At 42.2% G+C, this 19,551-nt stretch overlaps 1 protein-coding gene across 1 annotated transcript; it reads left to right on the top strand.

The window, feature by feature from the left end:
- The first annotated feature begins 397 nt into the window (after positions 1-397).
- LOC117593919 lies at positions 398-16,388 on the top strand. The gene is made up of 5 exons (XM_034290654.1): positions 398-456; positions 13,358-13,409; positions 14,084-14,380; positions 15,061-15,357; positions 15,690-16,388. Exons 1-5 carry the CDS (start codon positions 448-450, stop codon positions 15,968-15,970), a joined length of 936 nt encoding a protein of 311 aa, XP_034146545.1. The 5' UTR covers positions 398-447; the 3' UTR covers positions 15,971-16,388.
- Positions 16,389-19,551: the final 3,163 nt, after the last annotated feature.

Genomic DNA, 19,551 nt, shown 5'->3' with positions numbered 1-19,551 from the left:
TACTTCTCCAAACATCTTGTGTTTCTGTCTGACATTTAGGCCAGGAAAAACAGGACACTACCAGCAAGATTCAGTACATCGATCTGTAAAACACATTTGGTTTAAACATCAATCTCTACCCAAAAGAACAAAAAATCTTCACTCACCCAATACTTATAATGGGCACTGTACTTTGTTGTACTTACTGTATGTGATGGTAAGATTGATAAGAGTAAGCTGAAAGTAATTGATAACTTATTTACCAACAACACTCCCTGACAGAGATTAAAATACTACCATGGCAAAATTTGTAAACCAGGTTTTAAAAAAAATTACTTTTTCAATGGCTTAGTCATAAATAGGTCACACCCCCTCTTTACAAAATACTTGGAATGAGAGGTGTACAGCATTTTATAAAAACCTTGTTGCTCTCTTGTCACTCTCCAAGTAGCTCTAGAGGAAACACAAATGGCTCTGGTAAGAATAATTCTATTCTACATACTATGGATTTATAGCCATCATATCACAAGATGTTTCTAGTCTCTATTTTTGGTATGTAGTCTTACATTTATTTTTACATTCACCTGGTAATGGCTAAAATGGAACAGTTTATTTAAACAGAGGGTAATTATGTGGGATTACCCAACTTTAACTGTTGTAACATACATTATGTATAATTTAATATACACACTGATGTACGTATATTGATGGACCGACTCTGGTGTCTGTAGTGCATGTAGATTAATCTGGTGCCTGTAGTGCATGTCAATCAATCAAATGTATTTATAAAGCCCTTTTTACAACAGCAGTTGTCACAAAGTGCTTTTACAGAAACACCCGGCCTTACAGGTGCTGGTCATATAATTAGAATATCATCAAAAAGTTGATTTATTTCAGTAATTCCATTCAAAAAGTGAAACTTGTATAATGTATACATACATTTCACACAGACTGATATATTTCAATTGTTTATTTCTTTTAATTTTGATGATTAAAACTGACAACTAATGAAAACCCCAAATTCAGTATCTCAGAAAATTAGAATATTGTGAAAAGGTTCAATATTGAAGACACCTGGTGCCACACTCTAATCAGCTAATTAACTCAAAATACCTGCAAAGGCCTTTAAATGGTATATCAGTCTAGTTCTGTAGGCTACACAATCATGGGGAAGACTGCTGATTTGACAGCTGTCCAAAAGACGACCATTGACAACTTGCACAAGGAGGGCAAGGCACAAAAGGTCATTGCTGAAGAGGCTGGCTGTTTACAGAGCTATGTGTCCAAGCACATTAATAGAGAGGTGAAGTGAAGGAAAAGATGTGGTAGAAAAAGGTGTACAAGCAATAGGGATAACCGCACCCTGGAGAGGATTGTGAAACAAAACCCATTCAAAAATGTGGGGGAGATTCACAAAGAGTGGACTGCAGCTGAAGTCAGTGCTTCAAGAACCACCACGTACAGATGTATGCAAGACATGGGTTTCAGCTGTCGCATTCCTTGTGTCAAGTCACTCTTGAACAAGAACCAGCGTCAGAAGCATCTCACCTGGGCTAAAGACTAAAAGGACTGGCATGCTGCTGAGTTATGTTCTCTGATGAAAGTAAATTTTGCATTTCCTTTGGAAATCAAGGTCCCAGAGTCTGGAGGAAGAGAGGAGAGGCACAGAATCCACGTTGCTTGAAGTCCATTGTAAAGTTTCCACACTCAGTGATGGTTTGGGGTGCCATGTCATCTGCTGGTGTTGGTCCACTGTGTTTTCTGAGGTCCAAGGTCAACGCAGCCGTCTACCAGAAAGTTTTAGAGCACTTCATGCTTCCTGCTGCTGATCAACTTTATGGAGATGCAGATTTCATTTTCCAACAGGACTTGGCACATGCACACAGTGCCAAAGCTACCAGTACCTGGTTTAAGGACCATGGTATCCCTGTTCTTAATTGGCCAGCAAACTCGCCTGACCTTAACCCTATAGAAAATCTATGGGGTATTGTGAAGAGAAAGATGTGATACGCCAGACCCAACAATGCAGAAGAGCTGAAGGCCACTGTCAGAGCAACCTGGGCTCTCATAACACCTGAGCAGTGTCACAGACTGATCAACTCCATGCCACACCGCATTGCTGCAGTAATTCAGGCAAAAGGAGCCCCAACTAAGTATTGAGTGCTGTACATGCTCATCCTTTTCATGTTCAAACTTTTCAGTTGGCCAACATTTCAAATTATTATTTTTTTGTATTGGTCTTAAGTCATCATCATCATCATCATCTTTCGCTTATCCGGGGCCGGGTCGTGGTGGCAGCATTCTAAGTAGAGATGCCCAGACTTCCCTCTCCCTAGACACTTCTTCCAGCTCATCTGGGGGGGACACCGAGGCGTTCCCAGGCCAGCCGGGAGACATAGTCCCTCCAGCGTGTCCTAGGTCTTCCCCGGTGGGACGGGATCGGGGCCTTCCCAGGAAGGCGTTCCGGAGGCATCCGAAAAAGATACCCAAGCCACCTCAGCTAACCCCTCTCGATGTGGAGGAGCAGCGGCTCTACTGAGCTCCTCCCGGGTGACCAAGCTTCTCACCCTATCTCTAAGGGATCGCCCAGCCACTCTGCGGAGGAAGCTAATTTCGGCCACCTGTATCCGGGATCTTGTCCTTTCGGTCATGACCCAAAGCTCATGACCATAGGTGAGAGTAGGAACGTAGATTGGTCTTAAGTAATATTCAAATTTTCAGAGATACTGAATTTGGGATTTTCATTAGTTGTCAGTTATAATCATCACAATTAAAAGAAATAAACATTTGAAATATATTAGTCTGTGTGCAATGAATGAATATAATATACACGTTTCACTTTTTGAATGGAATTACTGAAATAAATCAACTTTTTGATGATATTCTAATTATATGACCAGTACCTGTAAACCCCAAGGAGCAAACAACAGTAGTGTTGAATTTCAGTGGCTAGGACTCCCTAAGACTCCCTAAGAAGGCCAAATTTTAGGAAGAAACCTAGAGAGGACCCAGGCTCAGAGGGGTGACCAGTCCTCTTCTGGCTGTGCCGGGTGAGATATTAAGAGTCCAATTGGAATAATTAATAAATGCATGTGGGCTAAATCCAGAGTCTATTTAAATTTAGACTAGGTCAGAAGTATGACCAGATAGACAAGAACAGGGACAGCAACGGGCCCCCCAAACCAGGTACTCTGCAGGTGTGGACCAGGACCTCCTAAAGTTTAAAATGGAAGGAGAAAATGCATTCCTCATATCAACAATGATTTATAGTGGAGAAGGAGAACTTATTGGGGAAGGAGAAATGACCCAATCCCCCAGCACAATAGTATAGCAGCGTAAGACCTTGGAACTGAGACGTGGGGGTCCAGCGACACAGTGGCCCTACCCGGGGGAGGCCCCCGACAAGGCCCAACATGCAGGAAATCAATCCACCCAATTTTTTTGTTCTAGTTAGGATTCTAGCAGCCCTGTGCAGCTCTAATTGAAGTTTATTTATTGAAGAAGAGCATTGTAGTAATTTAGTCTAGAAGTAATGAAAGCATGGATTCGTTTTTCTGCATCAGTTTTTGATAGAAAGTTTCTGATTTTTGCAATGTTTCGAAGATGAAAATAAGCAACTATTTTATATGTTCATCAAAGGAGAGGTCAGGGTCAAGGGTAACGCTGAGGTTTCTTACAGTTTTTTGGGATACGACCATGCAGCCGTCGAGGTTCACAGTGAGATCTGCTAACAACGCTCTTTGTTTCTTGGGTCCTAAAACAAGCATTTCTGTTTTTCTTGAGTTTAAGGGCAAGAAGTTCTCTGTCATCCACTTCCTAATATCTGAAATGCATGCTTCCAAAGTAGCTAATTTTGGGGCTTCTCCATGCTTCATTGAAATACATAACTGTGTCATCAGCATAACAGTGAAAATGTACATTGTGATTTTGGATTATATCACCCAGAGGCAGCATATAATAGTGAGAACAATAATGGGCCCAGAACCAAGCCTTGAGGAACACCACTACCAAACTCACTATTTTTAGTGAGTTTGGTACACATCCGGAGGAAAGGAAGCAATTTATTATGTTCAACATTGGCTGACCTAGCACAGGAAATAGCTCCTTAAGTAATTTTTTTGGAATCGGGTCTAGCTGACAGTTTGTGGGTTTGGAACTCATTACAAATTTTGTGAATGTGTCGAGCAATACGGTATCAAAACATTTAACTGTCCCCATTGACACCTGGTCAGGGAGGTTCAGGACATTTTTATGACAACTGAGATTTTGAGGACCATAAGTATTTAAGGAGGAGTCAGTTATTTGTTTTCTAATGGTGATGATCTTTTCATCAAAGTAGTTAATGTATTCATTACAACTAAAGTGAAGACCCACTTCACTTGTTGAGCTTTGCTTTTTTGTTAACTTTGCAACTGTATCGAAGAGACATTTTGGATTGTTTTTGTTCACCTCAATCAGGTTGGAGAAATAAGCTGATCGAGCAGACGTGAGTGATTTTCGGTATTGTAGTGTACTGTCTATCCAGGCTAGTCTGAATACTTCCAACTTGTTGGAGCGGCACTTTCGCTCCAATTTTCTGGAGGCTTGCTTAAGTGCTCTAGTATTGTCTGTGTACAAGGAAGCAAGTTTCTTGTTGCGAATTTCTTTGGTTTTTAGTGGTGCAACCATGTCTAATGTATTTCGCAGTGTTGAGCTTAGATCCTCGATTTGATCGTTTATAGATTTATTTACTCAGTCGTTAATGAGCGAAATTGTAAGAATATCAAGGAATTTATTTGTAGTCCAAGAATTTATAGTACGGCTTTTGAAACTCATTGTTTGCGGAAGCAAGTGGATTTCTTGTTTTAAGGTAAATGTCATTCGTGTAATAGACATGTTGGATAAAACCCATTGAGTCAATTATGGCTTCAAAGGCTTTTTGAAGAGGATCATTGGACTTTTCCAATGAGCCTGTAAATAGTAGCTATGTAAAATGATTTATTGGCCTGGTTAACTTTCATGAGTTAAAGTTCAAAAGAATGAATATCAGTGATGTATTTGAGAGTAAATTTATATTTTCGGGATGCACGAGGGATATGATCACTAGTATAGCCAGGAGGAGAGGCCTCATTTAAGGCAATTAATTCATCAGGCTTTAGCCACATTTCACATAAACCAATAACATCTAGTTTATGATCAGAAATTAATTAATTTACTGCAACTGCCTTTTGAGCAAGGGATCTAACATTTAGGAGTCCCATTTTGAGATGCAAGGTGATACAGTCATTTTTATTTTTATTTGTGATAGAGGTGGAGGAAGGCTTTATCTTAATAAGGTTGTTTTTGTTAGCACTAACTTGTTTAACTTTTCTCAGCCTGGAACGTGTCACAGTGGCAATAGGTAAAGCGGTACTAACTACTCTGGCTATGCTATCGATAGATTCCACGGCTAGCAGGCTGGCTAACAGCCTGCAGCCTGACCTGCACCCTATCTCATGGTGAGGCTGTAGGAGTAAGACTCCTGTCAATGTTCCTAGATAAAAGAAGAGCACCACTCCAGCTGGGATGGAGTCCGTCGCTCCTCAGCAGATCAGGCCTAGCCCTATTTCTGGGAAAGCCTGGGGACCTGGTTCTGGACAGCCTCATCAGTGGCATCCCGGTTGGAAAGATTCTTCCTTATGGCTCCTGTAATACAGTAATCAGATATTGTACTTAAATGGTCTGACATGATTTTTAGAATTGCATGACATTCAAGACAAATTAAGTGTTTAATGAAGACAACATGCTAGCACAACTATAGTCTTGTTTTTACCTGATTGTAGAGCCAGCTGTGCCCTCCGCTTGACATTCTTTTCAGTCAGACGTTTATCAGAAGCTTAAAAACACAATGAAATGTCAATAGCTTAATAGTGAAATAAACAAAACTGCCACATACATGTAATTTCAGAAAGGCTGTACAGTATTGCATTTCAGTAAAGGGCACACGTTCAGACAAATGCAGTTTAATTAAGACAAGATGCTAGCGTAACTAGTCTTGTTTTTACCTGATTGTAGAGCCAGCTATGCCCTCAGCTCAACATCTCTTCAGTCAGCCACTTGATATTCTCCAAATGTTCTGAAAATAGTTCTGCATCAGTTTTTGATAGAAAGTTAATTATTCAGTCCTAAATATCTGGTTATTTTACAATCAGAACTCAAATCGCAGTGTCCACCAAAATGTTCATTCTTACCTTCATGTGCAGAGCTAAATCTTCCCCCTACCTCTGCCTTCTTGCCCTTAAAAATAAATTGAAATTGACAAATAAAATTGGAAGCAACATGCTTTAATAACAAGTTAAGCATCTGGGTTAAGTGAATGAACCCACACTTACCTATGTTACCATCCCCTACATGGTAGCGTGGAGTACCTCTCTGGTGCCTTGAAGTACTGTGCTTGCTCCATCCTAAAAATAAACATAAAAGTTGGTGAACAGGTAAATATGGTGAAACCAAGTAAACAGTGCAGCATTACGAAATTTAATTCACATACCTGGCGTGGAACTGCTGCCACACAGTCATCCTCCTCCGGGAACAAAACTACAGAAAAGGTCATGACCCGAAAGCAATGTTTAGAAAATAAGTTTAAAAAAACGGCAGCATAAGACACACACAGGCTAGCTAAGAACAATGTGGATACACAGACAACAGGTCCAGGTTTAGCTAATCTAAATTTACTACCAAGTGTAACGTTACCCACATGAAAAAGCACAAACCTCTGAACTTGAGGATAAACGAAGAAACAAAATATAATAAGCAACCAAACTTGTTGGCACACGAATAAACAAGGGTTACTGTAGGTATTTAATCTCAGGCCAACGCTGTTTTTTCAAGCTCAGTTTCTATAACTTGTTTTCCTGCCAATGGTTTAGAACTTGTGTTCAGCTACCAGTAACTTGACTAAAGAATTTGAATGTTAATAGAATATTGCAAACAGTCATTGTACAAAACAGTCATTACGTTCTTACTTAGTAACCTAACAACACTTAACGCTAGTTATTTATAATAGCCCAGAACAGAACTCAACATAGCTATGTAGGTGACTCGGCGTTCAACAATTTTCAGTCTGATGTCCAAAAAATCCTTGATCTTCGTTTTCAGGAGTTCATCAAATTGTAGTAAAACAATGTGATAATCCACATGTTGTATTGTCCAGTTCAGAGCATATAGCTTATACACTTTGAACAAGAGTTGACGAGAGCACCAAGTTGCTAAAATGACTGTTCCTTATAGTTTTCACGGTACAACAGCATGGAATCCAAATGGCGACTGTATTGCCCATAGACATATGGTCTTGCCTTACATATGTGTAATTTGCAGAGATGGGGACAAGTCACACATGGTCAAGTCCAAGCAAGTCTCAAGTCTTAACCATCAAGTCTCAAGTCAAGTCTCAAGTCACAGTTCAGATAAATCAAGCAAGTCAAGTCAAGTCAAGGGTTCACCCTAAGCAAGTCAAGTCGAGTCCTTATAAGTATCAAGTCAAGTCAAGTCACAGTACTAAAGAGATGAAAACACACACACACACTGTTTCCTCTGTTTCTGACGTGCGCTCGGTGCGAAGCTCGATTTCGAAATCAAATATTTTTCTCCTCCGCTGTAAATTTTTTTGGGGGGACGAAGCGGAGGGATGTTGAATCAGCCTGAAGGGGTTGTATTCGCTATAACAACCGCCTCGCTATACCTTATCCAGCTTATTACATGGCTACCTACCAAATAAATCTATAATTTGACACAAAATATTGATTTCAAAAGGAATTTATTGATTTAAAAACGATTGTATTGCTTCCTCTAAAGAAAATAGTCCGTTCCGTCTCTGGTTAGAATCCTGCTGCGTCCATAGCAACGCGCTGTTTTTCATGGCAACGGTCTGTTATCAAGAAATAACACGCATTCTGCACTGGAATTCAGCCAATCCAAGTAATAAGGGCTAATAATAACAACCTTATAAACTAATTATTGTGACTGAAAAACTGCCTAATATGTAATTACGCTGTAATTATTCTTTAAAAAAAAAACTCTTCGAAATGTTTAGGTGCTAGTAATCACATCGGCGCCTCCATGTTAGCCTTTCATGCAGTAAAGTTAACTGTTATGATGTAAGCACAATGCTTTTTAGTTTCCACACGCAGTCCACAAACACTTGAAAATGCCCACATTTAATACAGACATTATAGCCTACGTGTAATAATATACATGCCCGCTCATTTTAAGATGCCCATCAACATTAAAATTCAGGCTATGCCACTGTTATAGTCAAATTCCCAGACGTATTCAGCAATGATAATGGTCACATTTCTAACAAGAAAAAAAAAATATATATATATATAATATGCAACCAAGGCCAAATTATGACAAACAAAAGATTAATTAATTACATTAATCGTTATAGATCTTAGTGAAACTGAATATAAAGAGATTACTTTCTTACCTTTCCTTGTGGTTCTTAAAATAACTAATGAAATTTGACGTTGTTGCAAATCTTTTTTATTCACAAGTCAAGTCATTTTCCTACTTTAATCAAGCAAGTCACAAGTCCTGAAAATTGTGACTCGAGTCCCCCACCTCTGGTAATTCGCTACTATAGCGCCATCTACGGACATGGCTGTGTTTAAACACAGTAAAGAACTGTCCAGTTCAAAGTCCTTGTATCCAAACGATACTATTTGTGGAGCTCGACTAACGTTACTGTCTGCCATGTTTGGCACGGTTTGAATTGTGCAGCGTTAAAGGCACATGCGCTGATTAGTGGTGCTGATGTCACAACATATAAAATAATTTTATTGCTGTTTTATTATAAGTTCAAGTCATTGTCGAGTCTTCCACGTCAAGTCAAGTCTCAAGTAACTTGTTCTCAAGTCAAAGTCAAGTCAAGTCATTTTCCTACTTTAATCAAGCAAGTCACAAGTCCTGAAAATTGTGACTCGAGTCAGACTCGAGTCAAGTCATGTGACTTGAGTCCCCCACCTCTGGTAATTCGCTACTATAGCGCCATCTACGGACATGGCTGTGTTTAAACACAGTAAAGAACTGTCCCCCATGAAGCATTAAAGTCGAGGCTATAGATGAGTTGAGCCGATACCATGCAGTGGAAAATGGCCATTAGTTTGTGAAACTATTATGGTTAGCAATGGCGAGATGTGTTTACTGTACATGTCTACACAAAGGTCCTTTACACAAGCAATAGTGCAATAGTCAAAGTCTATTTTACCAAACATTTTGACCAAAATTCTGTACACTAAGATTTTACAATATTAAAATAAATCAAATCATCAGTACAAGAATAAAAGGGGTACAATTTCTGCTGGAAAAAATGGCAACACAAGCAGATACAGCAGACTAAAGCACACGCCCTCTTTTCGGCGGCTAGCCAGCAGCATAACGCAGTCGGGCCGCTGGTGGAAACCCACCTGAGATGCAAATTAGCTTATGAAAATTGAGATCAGGAGAAAAGCGGCAAAAGCTGGTGGCCTGCTGGCTGTACGACATTATTGCCGCCGCCGGCCCGCCAGCAGCAAAACGCCGGCGGCGCGCCAGCGATTGCTTACTGGGTTAGCCTTGGGTGTTCAGGGGTGAGTAGTTCTGTTAATTATGTCCAAAAAGAGTCCCAGTGTAGTAAAGTTGGGTAAGAGGTCAACAGATGAAAAATATGGCGTTGGTAAAACTCTTAAAATAGAATTTGACCAATTAGTTTATCGCATCGCATCGCATCATCTTCCGCTTATCCGGGGCCGGGGCCGGGTCGCGGGGGCAGCAGTCTAAGCAGTGATGCCCAGACTTCCCTCTCCCCAGACACTTCCTCCAGCTCTTCCGGGGGGACACCGAGGCGTTCCCAGGCCAGCCGGGAGACATAGTCCCTCCAGCGTGTCCTAGGTCTTCCCCGGGGTCTCTTCCCGGTGGGACGGGACCGGAACACCTTCCCAGGTCTCAATTAGTTTATATAGAGTAAATTGGTGTCTGTAGCGCATGTAGATTCATCTGGTGTCTGTAGCGCATGTAGATTCATCTGGTGCCTGTAGTGCATGTAGATTAATCTGGTGCCTGTAGTGCATGTAGATTCATCTGGTGCCTGTAGTGCATGTAGATTAATCTGGTGCCTGTAGTGCATGTAGATTCATCTGGTGCCTGTAGTGCATGTAGATTCATCTGGTGCCTGTAGTGCATGTAGATTAATCTGATGCCTGTAGTGCATGTAGATTCATCTGGTGCCTGTAGTGCATGTAGATTCATCTGGTGTCTGTAGCGCATGTGGATTCATCTGGTGTCTGTAGTGCATGTAGATTCATCTGGTGCCTGTAGTGCATGTAGATTCATCTGGTGTCTGTAGTGCATGTAGATTCATCTGGTGTCTGTAGTGCATATAGATTCATCTGGTGTCTGTACTGTATGTGTGCAGTGTACTTTGTGTAGATTTAGCATTTCAAATAGATACAGTATGCTTAACATTTTTTTTAATGCTTTCCAACACACTTAAAAATACAATTTATTGGTTTATAATACTTTGCAGATTCTATTTAAATGTTTAAAATGTACTTGAATCTGCTATTTATAGCTATTGTTTGGACTTCAGGTTTTATATCCATGACATTTGGTTGACTGAGGTGCAAGTTACAGACTTGTCTCTTACAGCATGTGTGAAACACTTGTCTCTCACTGCATGTGTGATATGCTGGGTTTGGCTTAACCAAGGTATTACTTCTACAATGCCATCCCGTTCCTATGACAATGCCTTGGTCCCTGACTGTCCACGTGCCTTCACCGCCAAAACAAAATCAGCACGTCAGGCACTAGTTACTGCGTAAGCATCTGAGTTCCTATTCCAGATTTCATTGACAGTCTGCACACTGTCATTAAAAATAGCCCGGTTGGTCGGGAAACCACCCCATCTGGCAACACTGGCCCCCGACCTATGGGCAACAACAAAATTATTCAGTTGTAAGCTAAGGAACCAGCATGTAATGCGTCTGTTATTCTCACTGTTCGGTGACATCCAGTTTGGCGGACCATGATCAGTGACCAGGGTGAATTTTTCCCCCTCACATGTATGTTGGAGGAAGAAGAGGGCTTTTTATCATCAGTTCCTCTCTTCTTCTACCATTGTGTATTTACATTCCCCATCCTAGAGCTTCCTGCTTATGTAGGCAATTGGATGTACACCTTCCCCAACCCCTTAAGAGAAGGGATCCAAAACCTGTGTCCGTGGCGTTTTCTGGATGGTGAATTATTTCTTGAAGACAGGTGCCATCAGAATCGCCTCCTTCTGGGATCTTGTGACCATTGTACCCTCATGGATAAGCCCGCCTTGATGAGGTCGGTCGGTGGTGAGGCTATGTTAGCTCAGTTGGCTATGAACCTTCGGAAGCAGCCCATAAGAAATTTACCAGCTTCTTGGTTTCAGGTCACGGCACTCTTGCATGTCATGTATGTTTTTTACAGACAGGTATATGTCTGCCGGATGGCAGATAAACAAGACCAGCTCTCAAGCCATGGAAATGTGCTAATGCTTGTCACGTAAATGTGTAAGAGCCGGTCCTTGGTTTTATTGTGTTAGCCATGAAAGCAATGGGGGGAATATGGAGTTCACTCTTAAATGGCTAGACACCCTTAAATGGGTTGAAACTTAGAAAGAAACCTAAAGAACATCCTGAGGAGCGACCAGTCCTCTTCTGGCTGTGCCGGGGATGAAGATTATCAGAGTACATAACATTTTGTGCCACATCTGTTTTTGCATGTTCAGATGACCAGCAAGTCAATAAATGCATGTGGATTGTGTCCAGATTCTTTAAACTGAATTCAGATCAGCAACAGAACCACATGGACAAGCACAGGGATGATCAGATGGACCTTGGGCAGTGCCAACACGAATCAACAGGCCGCAACTTGATCTGCAACACAACCAGGAGGACTTTGGCCAGGGACGGCTACAAGTCCTCGGGCCAGGTGGTCCTCGGGCCAGGTGGTCCTCGGGCCAGGTGGTCCTCGGGCCAGGTGGTCCTCGGGCCAGGTGGTCCTCGGGCCAGGTGGTCCTCGGGCCAGGTGGTCCTCGGGCCAGGTGGTCCTGTGACGTGAGTAAAGTTTAAATGGGACACCAGACGGCATTCCTCGTATTCATAAGTATACCTCAACATGTTCCAGGCTAACCATAGTCCCCTGTCCTGACACAATGTCCCGATGGCCGGCTCTGTGCCTTGTGACATTGTTTTTCCCCGAAGAGTTGACGCAGGGATGTAGAACTCCACCTCTTTTCCTTACAAAGAAGAAGCCAGAAGAGGTGAATGAGGTGGTGACGTTGAGCCTTGAGGAGATGGTCCCACTGGATGTCCGTGGCAATGAGCTGGTCCCGTAACAGGGGTTATCCCGGCATGCAAGCTCCGTCTTGACTTTCTCTCTCAGACCACTGCGGAACAGGTGATCAATGCTGGCTCATTCCAGCCACTGTAGGTGCCACCCTCCAGAAGAGGTGTTGTTGGTCTGGGAGCCCTGGAGTAGACAAAGTGGCTGCTTAGCCCCTTTTTTGTCCATGGGGGAGTGATCAAAGATTGACTGGAACAGATGTATCAACACGTCGTATGAGCTCACCTCCAACTTACTTATCTCCCAGATGGCAAGAACCCATTCCAGAGTCCAATCCGACAGGAGGCTGATGATGTTGGCCAGCTTTGAACTTGAACTTTGCTCTCCCCAAGGTGGCTGCAGATTGCGTTGTAGGATGAAACCATGGCACTAAGCCAGGGTTCCATCAAACCTCTCGGGGAGACATACCGATGTTAATAAGCTGGTTTGGCAACGATGGGTTGGGGATAGCAGCAACTGGAACTGGAGTGTTGGAGGCTGTACTGGCCTTGTCAAAATGTTGGATGGTACCCGGTAGAATCGACAGAAACAGGTGTTAATCTGCTGAACCAGTAGCGAGCGTGTATCACGTTGTAAGGAAACGAGGAAAGCAGATGCGGTTACGGGCAAACAAAGGTTTTACTTGACAAGCATAGTAAATAAGTAAAGCACAAGGCTCTTAGGAACAGGGAAAATGAGGAACAAAGTAGTGATAGGCTGCTTGGTGCCCACACTCGATATTGTTCCTCCAACTCCTGGTGAACCGTACATTCTCTTGCCTAGAGGAAGGTTTGGTGTAGCCGAGGTGTTACTTCTCAGGTGCCTTTCCAGACATTTGGCTATGGTCCCTGACCTCCACAGCTGAATAAAAATAAGTATCTATTTATGGGGCCCTCAGCATACACATACATTGCAAAATATCACATCTAGCCTAGTTGCTTAAGCGATATTACTTGTTATAATAACGCAGTGTGTAATTCTATCAATGGCCTCACATTAATTATTTGACTGTTGTTATGGTTTCAAACAGGTGTGCCACGCCCTCTTCTTCTTGGTATTGGTGCCTCTTCTTGAAAGTAAAGGTAAGAGGCATTCTTATGCATCAGCTCAATGGCCACACAGCCATGGCAACAAGTCACCAAAATAAATGACCTGCAATGCACCCATATCACGCAAGATCTTAATTGGGACATTTTGTCCACTTTCTACCAGAGACAAAAGTGTGTGTGAACCAGAAACCAGGCAAGCCTAGTTCAGCCGGCCCTCAATAGAAAGTATTGCCCTCTCTAGAGTCAAACCCAGGTCATCCACACAGAAGGCTGTGTTGCTAACCACTACACCACAGAGCAGTACATTTCAAGGGTGTCAGTATAGCCACTTGTGTCTATTCTGAACAAATCCTCTCACTCACTCAGAAACATTCGCTCTTCTTGGTCGGCTTCGCTTACGCTGTCCGGTAAAAACTCCATTACATTTATTTTTAACAGATTTGTTCACAAGCATGAAAGCATAGCTTTCAGTTCATAGATAAACCAGATTTTTTGCCATTATCAAATCAATGTTCTCAACAACCTAAAAGCATGTGACTGCTCCCAGTATCCCATGATTTTGTACCAACCATTGGTGTATTGTAGTGTGGTTGATGTACCTTCAAAGATGATGAGTTTCCCACTGTGTGTAGATACTGTATGTCGATGTTATAATCGTATCTTAGCCCTGCTGTAACTTTTCCCTTCCCTTTCTCCTGCTATATCAGATACCACCACATTGTTAGGAGAGGTGGGGGGAGCTGTGACCTTTCAGTGTTCATCTGACCTCTCAAGACCTCTGAAGTGGTTTTACATTCATAGACCTGTCAATGAGAGTGTCCATGAGTTCATCAATGGCTACCATTCAACAAAGCCCCTAGATACAGAATACGCAAATCGAACGTACGTAAACCACAGCCAGCGAACCATGAAAATGTGGGATCTGCGCCCGTCAGACGAGGGGTTGTATGAATGTCACATATCAACATCCAAGAACAAAGTGAAAATGCAGCTCCAGGTCACAGGTAACACTACCTCAATTATTTTAAATGTTTTGTGTTCAATTCATGTTTCTATTTAATTCTGATATGTTTGTATGGCTTCCTGGATAGGGAACATTATGTTTATGCTGTCAGATTTACTGTTTTTGATTCTTACAAAGCTGTGACGACTTTATTTTTTAGAGTAAACTCTGATAATGTTGTTTTCTCAGCTGTTAAACACAGTGTGGCTTTGCTGTTTGGGTTTTCCATATTTTAGAGGAAGTAAGATGCTGTCTAAGAAGCCATTGATCTTTCTTTACAGATGTTTCCTCCTCTCAATCTAATTTCTTCTCTTTCTTTCCAGCCAACTACAGCATCCATAACTTAACAGTAACCTGTTTCCATGGATATTGCTGGGTGACTTGTTTTTCCAGCCCCATTTATTTTTAACAGATTTGTTCACAAGCATGAAAGCATAACTTTCAGTTCATAGATAAACCAGCTTTTTTGCCATAATCAAATCAATGTTCTCAACAACCTAAAAGCATGTGACTGCTCCCAATATCCCATGATTTTGTACCAACCATTGGTGTATTGTAGTGCGGTTGATGTATCTTCAAAGATGATGAGTTTCCCACTGTGTGTAGATACTGTATGTCGATGTTATAATCGTATCTTAGCCCTGCCATCACTCTTCCCTTCCCTTTCTCCTGCTATATCAGATACCACCACATTGTTAGGAGAGGTGGGGGGAGCTGTGACCTTTCAGTGTTCATCTGACCTCTCAAATACTGTGAAGTGGTTTTACATTCAAAGACCTGTCAATGAGAGCGTCCCTGTGTTCATCAACGGCTACCATTCAACAAAGCCCCTAGATACAGAGTATGCAAGTCGAACGTACGTAAACCACACCCAGCGAACCATGAAAATGTGGGATCTGCGCCCGTCAGACGAGGGGTTGTATGAATGTCACATATCAACATCCAAGAACAAAGTGAAAATGCAGCTCCAGGTCACAGGTAACACTACCTCAATTATTTTAAATGTTTTGTGTTCAATTCATGTTTCTATTTAATTTTGATATGTTAGTATGGCTTCCTGGATAGGGAACATTATGTTTATGCTGTCAGATTTACTGTTTTTGATTCTTACAAAGCTGTGACGACTTTATTTTTTAGAGTAAACTCTGATAATGTTGTTTTCTCAGCTGTTAAACACAGTGTGGCTTTGCTGTTTGGGTTTTCCATATTTTAGAGGAAGTAAGATGCTGTCTGATCCATTCCTCTAAGCCATTAATCTTTCTTTACAGATGTTTCCTCCTCTGAATCTAATTTCTTCTCTTTCTTTCCAGCCAACTACAGCATCCCTAAAGTAACAGTAACCTGTTTCCATGGAAATTGCTTGGTGACTTGTTTTTCCAGCCCCGGTTACCCACGCGAGGAGGTCAAGTGGAGACTGTTTCCAAACCAGAGCCTGTGGAGAATAGTGGACAGCAGTGATTACAGGGACCCAGTCTCTCTGCTGTTTTCTGTCACCAGTTCCATTGTGATTAACTGCAGGCCTGGGCGGCTGCTGAACCTCAGCTGTGCTGTAGGGGGCGCAGTCTCACAAGAACACACCATTTGTAATTAGGAAATAATAGCCCCCTCTGGTGGTGCAGCAGCCAGATATAATCTGTTTCTGTCAGGCTAAACTGGAGAAAGTGCTTTCTGGTTACTGATCAGTTATGCATATCCAAATTTGCATGCCAATGCTGAAGACTGGTCAACATATTTAACATAAACACTATTTTTTGATAGGTAACCTATTAAAGTGTTACATAGTTTTTAAAATTAATTCAAAGTCACTGGCAAGTGAAGACTCAAAGCTGTCTCACCACCTCCCCCACTATGCGATTCACTGGCCTAGGGAGTTATACTATGAGACACCTGGGGCCTCCCAAATGAGAAAGTCCACTAACAGACTAACTTGTGCTTTGGAAGATCTTTTTTTGGGTATCTGCAAACATACTAGGTGAATAAAGTATTTTCTTAGGTGTTTGGTGCTTTGAGATTACTGTGTTGCGTTACTTGTTTTTCACCTGCAATGGGATTCTAACATACATCCACTGCATCTCCCCCATACCTCCACCCCCACCTTCCTGTTATCCCCTTACCTCCACCCCCACCTTCCTGTTATCCCCTTACCTCCAACCCCACCTTCCTGTTATCCCCATACCTCCACCCCCACCTTCCTGTTATCCCCTTACCTCCACCCCCACCTTCCTGTTATCCCCTTACCTCCACCCCCACCTTCCTGTTATCCCCTTACCTCCACCCCCACCTTCCTGTTATCCCCTTACCTCCACCCCCACCTTCCTGTTATCCCCTTACCTCCACCCCCACTTTCCTGTTATCCCCTTACCTCCATCCCTCAAATATAAGGACACAAATAAACAAATATGCTCACACACATACTGAAGGTGTAGACAGAAATTGAGGTGGGGACAGGGCAGGGACTGGACAGAGTCTGCCTCCAGCTGTTTGGTCCTCAATATAAAGCTCTGCTTAGTGGACCACCTCTTCAACTCCAATGCTTTAGCTTCATTCATCTTAGAGTCCACCTCAGGGAAAACAGCCAAAACATCAATAATATGCTGTCATGTTAGTTCAGCAGGCTGTACCATCCAAAAAAAAACTTGCAAATGAAACAAATAAACCTGAAATTAAGGAAACACTACTAATCTAGGAATACAGAATATATTGTTAGTTAATCTAAAATATGCATTCAAAGGCTTGGAGCAGTACATTAAAATGTGGTCAGGGCCCAAATGCCCATTAGTTTGGCTACGAGGACTAGAAAAAAGTCTCAAAGACATCAAAAGAGGGGAGACTTCTGGAAAACATTAAAGGCAGTAGACCAAGTCTGCTAGACTCAATGTTTTAGGAGAAGTCTGAGGAAAATATATCACCAAGGCACTCTGAAACAGTTTTGGCCCAAATAAGGACATTCATTGGGCCTTTTCTTTTCCTATTTACTTGTATGTCAACATATACGTGGCAGCAAGCTGGTGTGTGAACACCGAAATAATGCTGTGTGTGTGTTACCTGTAGGTGTTGCTGTCTGAGAGTGAGCTGGCTCTGTTTTCTGCTGAAGATGGAGGTGTAGACATGCAGGAAGGCCATGTACTGGCTGGGAATTATGGGGGGGAGAAAGGAAAGAGGGAGATCCTGGAAAATGGTTGATGTCAGTCTAAGTGAGTTTGTGAGCAAGTAATTGATCTATTGATCTGATCCTGCCGCATCTACAGAACAAACCCAGAGTTGGAATAAACAGGGGAGAGGAGATGAGAGAAATGTACAGGACAAAGGAGGGGGCGATAGAAGCAGTATCTCATCTATAACCCACCCATTATACACTCATAGAACCGTCCCAAGACCTAGTACCTCATCTATAACACACCCATTATAAGCTTGTGGTTAAATCCTGTAGGACAGTCAGAAACAAAAAGCCACAGTTGTGTGATGGTGTCCAGGTTTTGTGCTGGATGAATTAATACAGTACTACTGACACGTAGGCCTAACCCAACAAGTGTCTTCATTCACCAACTTGTAACACAGATCGCCGTTCTAAGAATGGGAAATGCGTAATTGATAAATATAACTCAAGAAGTAAGAGAGCACATTCAAGAAATTGTTGCAAAAAACTTAATCGCACTTCTATTTTGTAGGCAAAATCACCAAAGAGGAAGTGTTTATGTGAGTAAATGTAGCTGTCATGATTGAGATATATTTCAGCACCAGCCACTGTCAAAATAATCATGCTGTGGGCCAGATATTATTGCTGGCGGGCCAGTTTTGTCTTTTGCCAAATCCTGCTTTAGTGCTTCAGTATTCATCTAGGAGTCATTGTTATTTGGATAGCAAGTTGACACCTGTAGTAATAATAATAAAAAGTAAGGTGAAGAAACAAGTAAATTTAAAAGCAATGTGGTAAAAACAAAGACTGCAGCCTCAGATGTTCTAATTATTAGCCAGTAATAGGCTTACTAGTATTTACTAACTTCCTAGGAATAATCATAAGAATTGAGCAATTTCTAGCAAGACTGAAGATGAACTTTTCCATGCCAGAAACAGTCGCAATATAACCATATACGGTTTCAGTTAAGGCTTACTATAACGTAACTACTGTATGATAAGCCAGCAAATGTGTTTGTCTATCCTGACCCAAAGCGCATGCACGGATGCATATTTCGAAAATCCACCAGAAACAGTCGCAATATACAGTGGGGAGAACAAGTATTTTATACGCTGCAGATTTTGCAGGTTTTCCCACTTACAAAGCATGTAGAAGTCGGTAATTTTTATCATAGGTACTCTTCAACTGTGAATGACGGAATCAAAAAAAAAAAATCCACAAACATTGTATCCAGAAACAACACAGTGTATGATTTTTAAGTAATTAATTTACATTTTATTGCATGATATAAGTATTTGATACATCACTAAAGCAGAACTTAATATTTGGTACAGAAACCTTTTTTTGCAATTACAGAGATCATACAGTCGGGGTGGTGGCCCCTTTTTTTAAGAAGGGGGACCGGAGGGTGTGTTCCAACTATAGGGGGATCACACTGCTCAGCCTCCCTGGGAAAGTCTATGCCAGGGTTCTGGAGAGGAGAATACGGCCGATAGTAGAACCTCGGATTCAGGAGGAACAGTGTGGTTTTCGTCCAGGCCGTGGAACACTAGACCAGCTCTATACCCTCTACAGGGTGATGGAGGGTTCATGGGAGTTCGCCCAACCAGTCCACATGTGTTTTGTGGATTTGGAGAAGGCATTCGACTGTGTCCCTCGCGGCGAGAGTGCTTCGGGAATATGGGGTCCTGGGTCCTTTGCTAAGGGCTGTCAGGTCCCTGTACGACCGAAGCAGGAGCTTGGTCCGCATAGCCGGCAGTAAGTCAGACTTGTTCCCTGTGCATGTTGGACTCCGGCAGGGCTGCCCTTTGTCACCGGTTCTGTTCGTAATTTTTATGGACAGAATTTCTAGGCGCAGCCAGGGGCCGGAGGGTGTCAGGTTTGGGGACCACACGATTTCGTCTCTGCTCTTTGCGGATGATGTTGTCGTGTTGGCCCCTTCAAGCCAGGACCTTCAGCATGCACTTGGACGGTTTGCAGCCGAGTGTGAAGCGGTGGAGATGAAAATCAGTACCTCCAAATCCGAGGCCATGGTC

The sequence above is a fragment of the Esox lucius genome, chromosome 1 (assembly GCF_011004845.1).
Source record: "Esox lucius isolate fEsoLuc1 chromosome 1, fEsoLuc1.pri, whole genome shotgun sequence".
Classification (NCBI taxonomy): Eukaryota; Metazoa; Chordata; class Actinopteri; order Esociformes; family Esocidae; genus Esox; species Esox lucius.
Note: the sequence above shows the minus strand (reverse complement) of the source record. Positions and strands in the feature narration are given on the sequence as shown.

Excerpts from the sequence above, each read along its gene's own strand:
- LOC117593919 (XM_034290654.1), top strand. Across the intron at positions 13,410-14,083 it reads GCCTCTTCTTGAAAGTAAAG|ATACCACCACATTGTTAGGA; the intron begins GTAAGAGGCATT and ends CTGCTATATCAG. Across the intron at positions 15,358-15,689 it reads AATGCAGCTCCAGGTCACAG|CCAACTACAGCATCCCTAAA; the intron begins GTAACACTACCT and ends CTTTCTTTCCAG.